This window comes from Cydia strobilella, chromosome 1, assembly GCF_947568885.1.
Source record: "Cydia strobilella chromosome 1, ilCydStro3.1, whole genome shotgun sequence".
Lineage (NCBI taxonomy): Eukaryota > Metazoa > Arthropoda > Insecta > Lepidoptera > Tortricidae > Cydia > Cydia strobilella.
Window position 1 is genome coordinate 12,648,401 of NC_086041.1, and position 13,546 is coordinate 12,661,946.

Genomic DNA, 13,546 nt, shown 5'->3' on the forward strand with positions numbered 1-13,546 from the left:
CCTTTCGGTTGGAACTCTAAAAACTTGGATTCTTCTCTCTAGAACTCTAGACCAATACAGGAATTTATTTTGACAAATCTTATACCTTTAAACAAGCAATTCTTGTATATATAGCAATTCTTGTATTTACGGGATCTCGGAAACGGCTCGAACGATTTCGATGATATTTGCTATGTGGGGGTTTTCGGGAGCAAAAAATTATTCTAGATTGACTTATTTTCCCTTCACGACTATCCGATATAATTTTTACCTCTAAAACTCGAAATTATAAGTTTACCTCCATAACTAAGACAAAAGTAGGCGTATTGTTTTATCACCTCTAAATCTCGAAGTTGACATAATTAATGTCATTACCGGGTCTAACGCGATTAAATTTCATTATTTTACCTTTTTTCCGACGTTTCAACTAGGTTGCACTAGGTTTAGTGTTGTTTACCAATATCTCAATTGACATTCTGCTGGGACATCCGTCTTCCGTGACCACAGCTAGTGCAACCTAGTTGAAACGTCGGAAAAAGGTAAAATAATGAAATTTAATTGCGTTAGACACAGTAATGACATAGTACTAACATACCTCTGTAACTCGCAAACGACTAAGATTATACCTACTTTACGCGTTTGTATAATAACCTCTCTAATATGAATTTTTCATGCGTTTTACCTCTGTAACTCGAAACCTCTTTAAGACGAACCAAATCCTATAAGAACCTCCCTAAGTCGATGCCCTCTGTAAAGCGAAACCTCATTAACACGAAGTTATTGGCGTTTCCCTTTAGATTCGTGCTATCAAGGTTCCACTGTAATATCTTTACTCTCTCCTTGTTCTGTCTTTATTAAATTAAAATAAAGAGGTAACTAAACGTTCACAAGACAGAGATGTTTACTTCTTGCATAAGCTTGTTTAAAAAGACACTCGAAACACATACCCTCTTTAACGACTCAGTGTAATCAAGTGAAAACCTCGACATTTCTCCAATTTCACTGTAAACTAAATATTATATTTATTACAAACACGCAATCACATTCCAAACCCATCAGAATCGTCACAGATACAGAAACAGAACCGAACACTTTCAAAATGATTCAGTAACTATCACTCGCTCGATTTCGGACGCTGATTGAAAAAACGCCCATATTCTAGAATGCATCCACTAACACCAACATATATAATTCAGTTAACTCTTCACTAGCCTCTAACAAATCAAACGAGAACTTAATTTCATCAATGGAAAAGCTAACGTGGGTTAACTAATGACGCCAACTTAATCCAGGAATAGACAAACAGGGGTTTCTCGGGAAGTTACTGATGTTTGTGAGTTTGTCAACGGCAAACTTTGATTGGTACGTGATCCTGAAGGAAGTGTATTTTTGTCACGACTCCTTGACGCAGTGCGGGTTTAAAATTAAATGTTTTTGATGCACTACAACAGAACGGCTTGGGATTATTTCCGTATGGGCCATTAACGTACGAGTGGGTTTGGTATTTAATTTCTTTTACAGGAAGCTGAGAATATTTGATGTGTGATGCTATGAAATTGGATGGCTGTCAAATAAATAAATAAAATACTTTAAGGGCCAGTTGCACCAACCACATTTGACAGACTGATCAACATCACTCAGCAGAGGACTACGAAAATTTCCATACAATAAAATTTAGCGAACGCTTTAACGGTGACCGACGGTTTGGTGCAACCGACCCTAAATATACCGCTTTTCTACGTTTGGTTATAGGCGATCTTGACCGCATTCGTACGTTGTAATTAGTGTCAATGAGAACAAACACGTAAATCATAATGTAACCTACCTATGAACATCTACCTAAAAGGCAACCGTGTGTCTTGAACTGGAAAAAATAAGGCGGTTAAGAAGTGCTAATATGCAGCAATATCACGCTGTTTGATGAAAATTAATATTTCGATGCTCTTGTATTATAAGACTTCGGCTTTACAAAGGTCCCCAAAATGTACCTAGTCATATTTATACTACATATTTTAGAATAAATTTAGTCCATATTTGCTGCAAGTTTGTTTACGCGTTTGGTGTACAAAGTATCGTCGTATACGTTTAATTTAGTCTAGTAATCGATGTATTCGTATTTGTGCCAATATTATTTACGAATCGACAATAACTATTATTAAGGGACTAGCTTGATATGTGGTATATCCACGAATACTTCTGCACATACACACAACAGATACTCGTACAGATACCTATATCGGAGCTAGCCTCGAGCCATAATTGACAATAAACTCGTTACGTAACGTTGACCCGGTCACCTGACAAGTGATAAATACCTATTACATACTACAGTCATTTCGCCTTTTTAATAATTGTACAAACAGTAAAATGCTTCTTTACCAGTATTCTAGAATAAACACTATTAAGTATGTACCTAACACTATAATATTATTAACCGAAATCTGTTTTCAATACTGTTCTTCGTAAAGCAAAGTGTTAATTAGCGAAATTCATTACTGAAACAAGGAATCTTCTACGATCTACGCAATTAGACCGGATTGATATTTTTTGCCTCTTCTGAGATTGGTGCCGCCAAGATGCTTTGATTGATATTGTTTTGATTAGTGAAATGTGTGTTTTAGTAAAAATATTTTTAAGAAAATAAATCCCACCAAAACATTTTCATGTAAAATGTTACCAAGGCGAAACCATAAGGCCTCGCACTGTCAAAAAGTTATCAGATCCCATGTAGAGCAACGCTTCTAACTACAAGCCCTAACTTCACAAACTCTACACCTTAGTCAAAGTATGAGGTTTCGAGAAAAGGTAGGTAATGCCCTTGCGCTTCGCTTAGCTCGTCTTAATATAAATATGTATTACGAAACTAATTTTTAAGACTGAACTAGTCTTCTAGTGTCGCTTCAAATTACTTAAGTGCAAAATTCATATAACAGGCCGTAATGTTTTCCAACACAGCTAATAATACCGCATAACTAGATACGATTGACACGATACAATACTTGCAAGAATGAAAGACAATCTACTAAAGGAATGCAAACCATGCACTACCCATAAGCCTAAGATAAATCTAAATGGCTAAACAAGTGAGAACTGAGATGACATCACCAGAGCAAGGCCGTGACGTCACGAGACAAAACAGTGTGCAATTACCTTGTGTTGGTATTTTACACGTCGGAATGTTTTAAAAGAAAATATGTACCGATGCGCAAATTATTTATTTGATTGTTTTGTATCTAAAGCGACTTTAAAAGCGGCCCAGGCTGTTTTATATACCTTTAGATGATGAGTGATGACACTGTAAATGCAAATTTACATAATGTTCCAACTTATGTGACTTTGACACCTTTTAACCAGAATGGCTTAAAGGCATTCGATCCTAATTACGAGTAAACTATTTGTTTGAATCTAAAAAGCTTTTTTAAAGTTATGTATCTAATAATATTAGGGTTTAAAATATAATAAACTTAAGAGCAATGATTGGTCGCAAATTATTAATTTCTACATAACATTAAAGCTCTCCAAGGGGCCTCTAGGTATTGGATCTATATCCCCACGCAAGCCTATCAAAATACCGGGATTTATAGGCCCGTGAAATCCAAGGAGATACGAATATTAATAATTTGACACAAAGAAAACATACTATGTAGTACAAAAGAATCCCCGTCCAAAATAGGAATTGCATAATCATGAGCCCATTAAACGATGTACGTAATCGAGACGTGTTAATTGATTTTGCAAGCAGTTGCTGCTACTTCGTTGGAATTTCCGTAGCACCTATCAAACTATCTATATATACACGAGCACCGATGCATAACTTCTTGTAGTTCTTGTCTAATCACACAATTTTCATAGGTTCTCTTTACACTTACACCCTTTGTTTTCTGAACATCCCCTTGTACAGTCGAGTTTATAAATATATACACATTTCTTCACCTTAATCTATTGCAATAAGGTGAAATAATGTATAAATATTTATGAACTCGACTGTACGTAAATGTGTTTGAATAAAGTTTATCACTGTTTAACCTTTTGGACGCCAATGACCGATATATACGCACCGTAGGCTCAACGCCAACGACCGATTAATCGGTCATAGACCACAGAGCAACATAGACCTACATGCATATGCATAAAGTTCAATTTCAGTTTTGACACTTCGGTGACGTGGCGTCTGGATGACAGCTTTTGTGTTTGACACGGCGTCGAAGAGGTTAAAAGTCTGCTACAGAAGGAAGAATGACTCGTCAGAGTACACATACTGTAGATGTAGCTGGTCCTACTCAACATCATCCAGACAATCTACGCAATCCTAATCGCTCCAACATAACATCTTATGTCTTACCTGTACCCTCCTGTCGTCATCCCTCGATCTCTGCTCGGCCTGTCTCTTCCGTCGCTCCTCGTCCCGCTTCTCCCGCTGCGCTTGCGCGGCCGCTGCGTGTGCTCGCAGCTCATCGAGCCGCTTCCTTTGTTCCGCTTCGCGTCTTTCTCGCGCTAATCTGGCTCTGTCTAGAGCTTCTGCAGACGCTGAAATGCAAAAAGGAGGTTAGGCTTTCTTTTTATTATTAAGGTTCACTTCAATATAGAACTTATTTAAAATGCTTGTGGTGCCATTAAATCGTATCTTATCAAAATGCGATCCAGGAGGCGTAACCATATGGCAAATAGAAGCACAAAAAAGTTGATTTACCGCGAGTTTGTCTATAATTCAAGAATTGGGTATCTACTCTAGAATCTTCTCCTATTATTGTACCAGACTAGTTGCTTTATCGAATATTCTGGAAAGTTTCCGATGGCACATCAGGGTGCCTAGCCAAGGTGACAATCGCTTCCGCTACGACAACGAACGCTTTATACCTCTCTAACACTCTTCCGTATTAGTGCGACAGTGCGTGCGTGCAGTGCGTTTCGTTCGCTACGGAGCGTAAGTACTTTTTTTTGTTTTTTTTTTTGTTAACGGAGCGGGCGAATGCTGTTACGCACCGTCCCCCCGGCCGCGGGAAGGCCATTGATAGGGGGGTGTGTGGGACTCGCCGCTCCTGTCCCCTCTCACTGGCGAGAGGGGAGGGAGAACCTGGCCCTACCCACTAAACCCACTCCGGCGTTTCATATCCTCTTTGCCGTTTGTGAGGGCGCCATGGGATCGAGTACACTCTACCATGGTACGTACCCAGTACTTGTGGGCAAAGATAGATATAACTCCGTAATAGATGGATACAGTCTAAGGAAAAAACGTGCCTCGAAAATCAAGAAAATTTGATTCTCGTTCAGAGGGCGCTACTAGCTTTGGCCTACGGTCGTATAGATGGCGTTGACGGTTTCGTTTGTTATTTAACAATTTTAACGCATATCAGTGAAAGAACATGGGTCAAAATCATAAAAATAATTAATGCAAATAAAAAAAAATCATTTATCCATATTTAAATACATTTTATCGTATTTCTATAAATCTTCATTTTTAGTTTTAAATATGTTGACAGATGGCAGTGAATTTACTGGGGTTACAAAATTTACTATGACAGTACCGCTCTAGTATAAGTTACTCTATGTTGTGGGTAAAGAAAATACGGACAGAATACCACCAAACAATTCCAAACAAAGCTCGATGTCGCAGCAGGCCTCGACAAAGAAGGCGCCGCCGTTACATCCCCAAAAGAAGCGGTTGATATAAAGTGTACTGGTATTACTGTAAGTACATCATTTACGTCACTGTATAGGTAGAACTACTAACGTGTGTTATAACGACCCTTTCTCCCGCAGAAGAGTCAAGATTCGGCGCGGTCCAATTCCAATGATTATCGGCCATTAATTTCGCTTTATAGACGCCGGGCATGCGCGCGCGGCAGGCGAAAGTGTTAATGGGTTACGGTTCCAATTGTGCTCCTTTAAATTTATGTAACTATCATATCACATGAAGGCATCCACATATGTATAGGTACATGAGGCATGTGTAGTGGTGCACGTGCATGCAAGTCAGTCTTCATATTCTTAAGTGTGCTCCGAGGAGCCGCCGGATCGAAGAAGGCATTAGCTTCTTGCCAAAAGAGTAACTTTTGGTAAATAATGTGGATAAAAGCCGGACACAAACCGAGCCAAACATCAAATTTAGACTCATGACATAATTACACGACCTTATATCTAACTCCATTAATCAATATTAATAGTACATTACGACACAAGTGCGAAAAAAATAGGAATTTCGCAACGAGTGGCGACAACACGACGGAAGGGAGTGTTTTAAATCGACACGAATTGCGAATTACATTATTCGCACATGTATCGTACAACGTTTTACAGTACATATGGCCCTTTAAGTTTTCAACATAGTTACGTAATGTAGCACCATATGTACTGTAAAGTAACTTTATTTATTGTTCGGTTATTGTGGTAACTCTTTATAATTTTCTGCTACAGCCGGCATAACTTTTATATACTTGCCGCAAAACTAACTGGCGACTAAGATCATAATGCTATCTCATTTAATACCCTTGTTATGACCAACCAAGAGTGAAAGAGATGGCATTATGACCTGACTCGCCAATTAGTTTTGCGGCAAGTATAGACTGCTTTTTCCATACTTGCTAAAGCAAGTCGCGTGAACGCTAGGTACAACATTTGGAAGGCAAATGGACTAAACGCCTTAAACCCTCTAAGCTTTGACCCAATTAATGCAAAGCACGCACACACGCGTGTCTCAACCCATTGAACATGGAGATCAATAGGTGTATTGATTTTATTTGTAAATAGTTACATAGTTGTAGGGGGGCTGAGAATTTTGTTTCGACGTCTTTTAATCAAAATAATTAGCGCTTAGTTTAGTCACACACAGCCTTATTATACTACTCGTAGGCAATTCCCTGATTTTGAGTATTTTTACGGGACTTTTTACCTACTCTGTCAAATTCCCTGATTTTGAGTATTTTTACGGGACTTTTTACCTACTCTGTCATAATAAACCGAAAGAAGTTAAAACTAAATAAAAGCTAGTAAAAAAAATCATATCGTATAAGTATCAGAGGCATTGCATTTAATATTTCTAACACATTCTTAATGATAAGTTGCAATTCTAGCTTATACAATGGTACGCTATTACGTTATTAAGTAAATAAGTGGAGTGTCACTACGGAACCGTTATCGCTGTCTCAGTGATTACCCATGGCTCTAGTTATATGTTTGTAGAAGGAGACAGGGTATTAGACCGTAAGCTCGATAAAAAAATAGATTTTGTTTTATACGAACCTTATAGAAAATAATGACCTATGTCCAAAGGGTAATCTCAAAGTACATATTTTTTAATATTGTCTTCGGTTACCGCGATAGTTACTCATGAAATAAAACTATGAAAACGGATTATATCGCGTATATTGAATTTATAATACATCCCGACGTTTCGAACTCTTTACAGCGTTCGTGGTCAACGGGTGACTGAGGAAAAATTACAAAATGCAAAAAATACCCACATACTAAAATAATGAACAATCATAGACTACAAACTTTAAGGCTGGTTGTACATGCAAAATCGGTTGTGCATGTAAAATTTACTATGGAGTTGGAAAAAGACTGTTCTCTCCCCTTCTTAGATGTATTGGTAAAAAGAAACCCTGATAACACCCTAGGTCGCACTGTGTATAGGAAACCTACTCATACTGATAGGTACTTAAATGGCAAATCGCATCACCATCCCAGTCAACTTGTTACAGTAGGCAAATCTTTGTTTCAGAGAGCCCAGAGAATATCAGCATCTGGCCGCGGAGCTCCAGCATGCCAGGCGCGCGCTCCAGGCAAACGAGCTCAGGATACCGCGGGTCAACCAGAGGTCCCACATTAAGATCCCCACAGTCGAGCGCAGGCCTGCCATTCTGCCTTTTGTCAGGGGGGTCACGGACAGGATCAGCCACATCTTGAAGCGTGCTTCTATAAAAACATATTTCAAGCCAATGAAGAAGATGTCACAATTCCTGAGGCCTGTAAAATGCAATACCCCTCTACAGACTGCAGGAGTGTACAGGCTGGACTGTGAGTGTGGCCTATCATATGTCGGGCAGACGAAACGGAGCATTTCCACTCGGGTGAAGGAACACATAGCTGATGTCAAGCACCGTCGACCTAGGTCTGCTGTCTGTGAGCATGTCATGGATAAAGCCAATCACTCAATCAAGTTTGATAAGCCTCTGGTTCTTGCCAAGGAGAAGCGTTACATACCCAGAATGCTGCGCGAGGCCATTGAGATTAAGAAATATCCAAACTTTAATAGGGAAGATGGCTTTTCTCTACCACCAGCTTGGGATCCTGTAGTCCACCTGATAAAGGAGCAAGCGAGACATAGACTGTGAGACCGTAGTGTTGGATGATGCTGGACATTCTGATGTTTTGAAAAGATGTGTCCCGCCGAGTTTGTTGCCGGTCCCATATTGGGATACCCTCCTACAATTTAGGAGGGAATTAAATCTTCTCGGGTCCGTGGTGTAGGGTTGGAGCCGGCATAGTTTATTTTTATCGCGTATATATATATATATCTTTACTTGAAAAATAATTATAGTGTATAACTAGCCTTATGAACCGATTTTGCATGTACAACCAGCCTTAAAGTTTGTAGTCTATGATTGTTCATTATTTATATTTAGGTATTTTTTGCATTTTGTAATTTTTCCTCAGTCACCCGTTGACCACGAACGCTGTAAAGAGTTCGAAACGTCGGGATGTATTATAAATTCAATATACGCGATATAATCCGTTGTCATAGTTTTATTTCATACATATTTTTTAATTATATTTCATTGCAAAATGGAAATAGGTAGCGTACCTAAAACAAATCAATTTTTCTACGCCTTTTAACCAAGAACAAATAGTATGGTACTTTGTTCGATATTTCTATAGGACATAATTAGAGTCGGGCCATGCACTTTCCATGGAATTTGCAATGATAAACTGTGGCAATGTCATCATTAATGACAAATTTCTATGAAAAAAACAACCGGACAAGTGCGAGTCAGACTCGCCCACCGAGGGTTCCGTACTTTTTAGTATTTATTGTTATAGCGGCAACAGTAATACATCATCTGTGAAAATTTCAACTGTCTAGCTTCATGAGATACAGCCTGGTGACTGACAGATAGACGGACAGTGAAGTCTTAGTAATAAGAATAAGGTCCCGTTTTTACCCTTTGGGTACGGAACCCTAAAAACCGGCCAAGTGCGAGTCGGACTCGCGCACGAAGGGAAAGGGAAAAAATCACGTTTGTTGTATGGGAGCCCCATTTAAATATTTATATTATTCTGTTTTTAGTATTTGTTGTTATAGCGGCAACAGAAATACATCATCTGTGAAAATTTCAACTGTCTAGCTATCACGGTTCATGAGATACAGCCTGGTGACAGACAGACAGACGGACGGACAGACGGACAGCGGAGTCCCGTTTTTACCCTTTGGGTACGGAACCCTAAAAAGACGTATATGATGGCACTCTCACGGTTTATTAGACGGACTCGACGTATGTATTTGTTAAATAATGATACGTGAATATACCGCTACTCCACCTTTTTCTCCTATTAGGTCTAGTTAACCTTGCAGCTATCACACAAATATAACCTGATGAATGGCAAATCGATTGCTTTATCACGCTCGTATATCAATCCTTTCCGCAACTGGCGTTTTATGTCTAGGCTGGTGAGGCGGTTATCTTCAAATATTTTGACACCGTTATGGATGGTAGAACGCCAAGATGATCTTCTTCCAGCAAGCTCCTCCCAACGCTCAGGGTCGATGGCGCAAGCGCTCAGATGCCGTTTGAGCACGTCCTTGTAGCGCAGGTGCTGACCACCGTGCTTCCACTTACCCACCGCCAACTCAGAGTAGAGAACAGCTTTAGGCAAGCGGTGGTCATCCATTCGAAGGACGTGCCCACACCATCTGAGATGCCGCTGCATTAGTATGGTCTCCATGCCATACATTTCGGAACGACGCAAGACCTCAGAGTTGGGAACATGGTCCTGCCACTTGATCCTGAGTATAGACCGCAGACACCTCAGGTGGTAAGTGTCCAGTTTTTTTACATCTGTTTTGTAGAGGCACCATGTCTCTGCTCCATATAAAAGGACAGGAATGATTAGCGCCCTGTAGACGCTAATTTTTGTCTTGAGCTTGAGATCATGGGACCTCCAGACGCGATCTGTGAACTTTATTGTCACGCGTGCAATAGAGCATTTAAGAACAAGTTCGGCCTGGCCAGCCACATTAGGGCTCACGCTAGAAAACGTCCATAATGTTTATTTGGGGTCGCCGTCATCGAAAACGATGAGGAGGACTATATATATATCTCAATCCTAGCCTAGCTACAAAGTCAATCTTGTCGTTCTTACGGTAAGGTTTACAATACAGTCAACTAGGACACCGAACATGTAAGCTCTCGGTATGAGACCACTGGCATGTTTAATCATGCGTTGATAAAGCTGTTTGGTACTTTCAGAGCTGATTGATAGCGGCAATTTAAATATCAACCTATTGTTACGAGCGAATTCAGTTGGTATAGGCATGTTTACATGGGAAGAAATGAGATGTAAAGTGACTATAGTAACAACATACCTACTTATTATTGAAATATTTGACGAATAGCGAATATGCTGTTAAATAGGTTAACGTACCTATATGCAGGGACGTCGTCAGTAGCGTTAAATGCAAAATGACACACGCAGTATCGCATGTAACTACATTTAAAAAGATATTGTAAGTATTATTTCAACGGAACCGTCTCTCGTCAGTTTGTGCTTGTGTCAATGTCTTAATGAACGTATCTAAAATTAGGAACCATAAAATCTACTTACATTTTTTTACTTGATTAATGAGCAATAGAAAATATTGAAATATGGAAACAAGTTTACATACTCTATTAGCAAGGTAGGTAGAATTATGATAAATAATATTTTCTTGTCTTATCAAAAGACTTCAGACGCCATTTTTTAGCAACATTATCATGTAAGATATTAAATATTTTATGCATTAATCTAATTACCCACGTGAGCTTGCATGTGCGTACCATATAAACCTGATTCGTCAATATTCGTCATACACAAGAACAATCGCCCCTAGTTTACATATTTGTTAAGAATTAAGACCCAACGGAATCTCAGACAAATCGATACGTTTACTATTATTGTAGGAAAATAGGTATTATACTTAGATATTACCCGAATTTAAAACTGTCGATGTCGTGAATCCTAAACATCTTCTTGGCTATTTAAATATGTACGTATGTTACAAAATGCATAATTTTATACCCCATAGTATTTTCTTCGTTTTACTCTATTTTGCTCTGTTATTAGTATATTATAAGCGCAACCAAGGCTTGTACTCGCCATTCGTCGCCTAGTACCCTTAGTACAAGCTTTGCTTAGTTTGGGGCTAGGTCGATCTGTGAAAGATTGTCCCCAAATATATTTTTTTCCACGGAATGGGTTAAAAAAATTATTTATGGTATACCGATCTCAGTGCTATTAGTTACTACGCTCTTTAAAACATGTAGTAGTAGAGTAGATTTAAAAAATGTTTAACAAACTGTAAAATTAATTTAATTACTTTTCTTCATTATTTTTTTGTTATCCCATTTTCCCATTTCCTTGGAGACGACGCATAGCATATCATTTTATCCAGTATCTTGCTGTTTTCATAGTGCATGTCATTTCGTCATTCACTTCTATATTAGTTTCTGGCACCTTTTTCCTTTGATATGTACCTTTTCTCATATTAGTATTTCTTTTCATAAAAACAATAAAAAAGTCCTAAGATGAATTTCATCCCTCCGCATTTTATCCCCATAGTTTGTTGGGTCATCATGGCGTGAAGATTTAGATTAGATTAAGTAATTCAAAATACCTAGGTACAGCGAGCTGCGAAATTGCATGGAGAAATTAGGAATGAATTCATTGATAAGGTCGTCATGCACTTTTACTAGTCTTAGCGGTACACCCCGAAATTCAGTAAAATGCTGCAAATGGTGTTATGAAAATCGGTACGATTGATCTTTAGGCCATTTGAATCAATTTGACCCGTAGCACAAAAAAAGGGAGAGGAGCTATGATGACGTCATTTTTGTTCAGAAACCTATCGTGTGTGTAAATGAAAGGGCTTTTTGAGCTGATTCTAAAAATATATCATATCATTACATTTCAATCCTTTTTATTAGGGTTCCGTACCCAAAGGGTAAAAACGGGGCCCTATTACTAAGACTCCTCTGTCCTTCTGTTTGTCTGTCTGTATCTGTTCACCAGGCTATATCTCATGAACCGTGATAGCTAGACAGTTGAAGTTTTAACAGATGATTTCTGTTGCCGCAATAACAACAAATACTAAAAAGTACAGAACCTCGGTGGGCGAGTCAGACTCGCACTTGTCAGTTTCTTTTTTATTTGAATAAAAATAATTTTCTAAACATACAAGTTTGGGCTTCTCCACTCCAGATACGATACCGTTCAAATTTTTTTTTGTACAATATACCTCAAATAATACCTAATATCTTCATATTTAACAACCCCAAGATAGCAATTTTGAAAATATTTACATTTAGTGTTTTTTATTTATTTTTTCATTATTACAAAGTGTGATATTAACCCTGTCGAATTAATCAATAGGAGTATAATGTCATTCGGGTAAAATAAGAGTATTGAAACATGGTTTACATGTTCCTTTGATAATATCTAAGCTTCAATTAAGAAAAAGTTCTAATGGGTGGGGGGTGAGCTCGAGTAAGGGGGGAGGGGGGCGTTAAAGGTAAGTTTTTTCAGTTAATTCTTACATAGACAATTTTTACTACGACATACACAGTCCGACATATAAGCGACTTTCTGAAAAAATATATAACGGTATATATTAATGTTATGGCTTCTTTTTAAATTAAATATTTAATGGATAGATTGATAGATCACACTTTGTACCAATCTACCAATGAAAAATAAAACTAGTGGCTCTGTGAGCTGTAGACCTCGCGAGCATAGCTTAAGATAAGATGGATGTGTAGAGCTGTCCTGCAGACTAACCACCAAAAGATCTCTTGTTTGAAAAAAAAATCAGATAATAGCTGAGATACCCACATGGTTCAAACCCATGGTGCAATTTTTTTTTAATAATTTTAACATTCTTTTTTAAGTGTATGTTATTCTCAATTGAGTGTCGCGAATTCTTCTACCGATAACTACAAAAACGCTTCTATTGATAGCTTAGTGCTGTTGGCGTGTGAGTCACATTTTTGAGTAGGTAACAAAATTATACATTTACTATGGAGTAAACGTGAAATTTTATTCATATTTTTCTATCTCGCCAATCAGTCCTGTTACGTTTCAGAGGGTAGAATAGCTACAGACAGTAGGTACTTCTTTCATACAATTTCCATTTCGGCAGAAAACGGTTACCACTAACGAATTCTTACAAATCACTTTGATTTTGATGTTGATCGCTTCAGCATAATATATTGTAGTTTTGTAAATTTCGCTTTCAAAATAATTTTCATAAAAAATAGCATGTGAAAAATAAAAGTTTTCATTTTCATACAAACTGTATGGGAAAAGTTTTCCTCGA

At 38.2% G+C, this 13,546-nt stretch overlaps 1 protein-coding gene and 1 long non-coding RNA gene across 10 annotated transcripts in view; both read right to left on the minus strand.

Moving 5' to 3' along the window:
- LOC134746679 (uncharacterized) overlaps positions 1 to 13,546 on the minus strand; it is a 368,384-nt gene that overhangs the window by 179,907 nt on the left and 174,931 nt on the right. The window lies entirely within an intron of this gene.
- The window catches only part of LOC134745605 (MAP7 domain-containing protein 2-like), a 61,529-nt gene that overhangs the window by 35,734 nt on the left and 12,249 nt on the right, over positions 1 to 13,546 (minus strand). For all 9 annotated transcript variants that reach the window (XM_063679734.1, XM_063679698.1, XM_063679716.1 and 6 more), the window contains exon 2: positions 4,322 to 4,506. In XM_063679734.1, the coding sequence (XP_063535804.1) occupies positions 4,322 to 4,506 (185 nt within the window). The remainder of the gene's footprint in view (positions 1 to 4,321; positions 4,507 to 13,546) is intronic.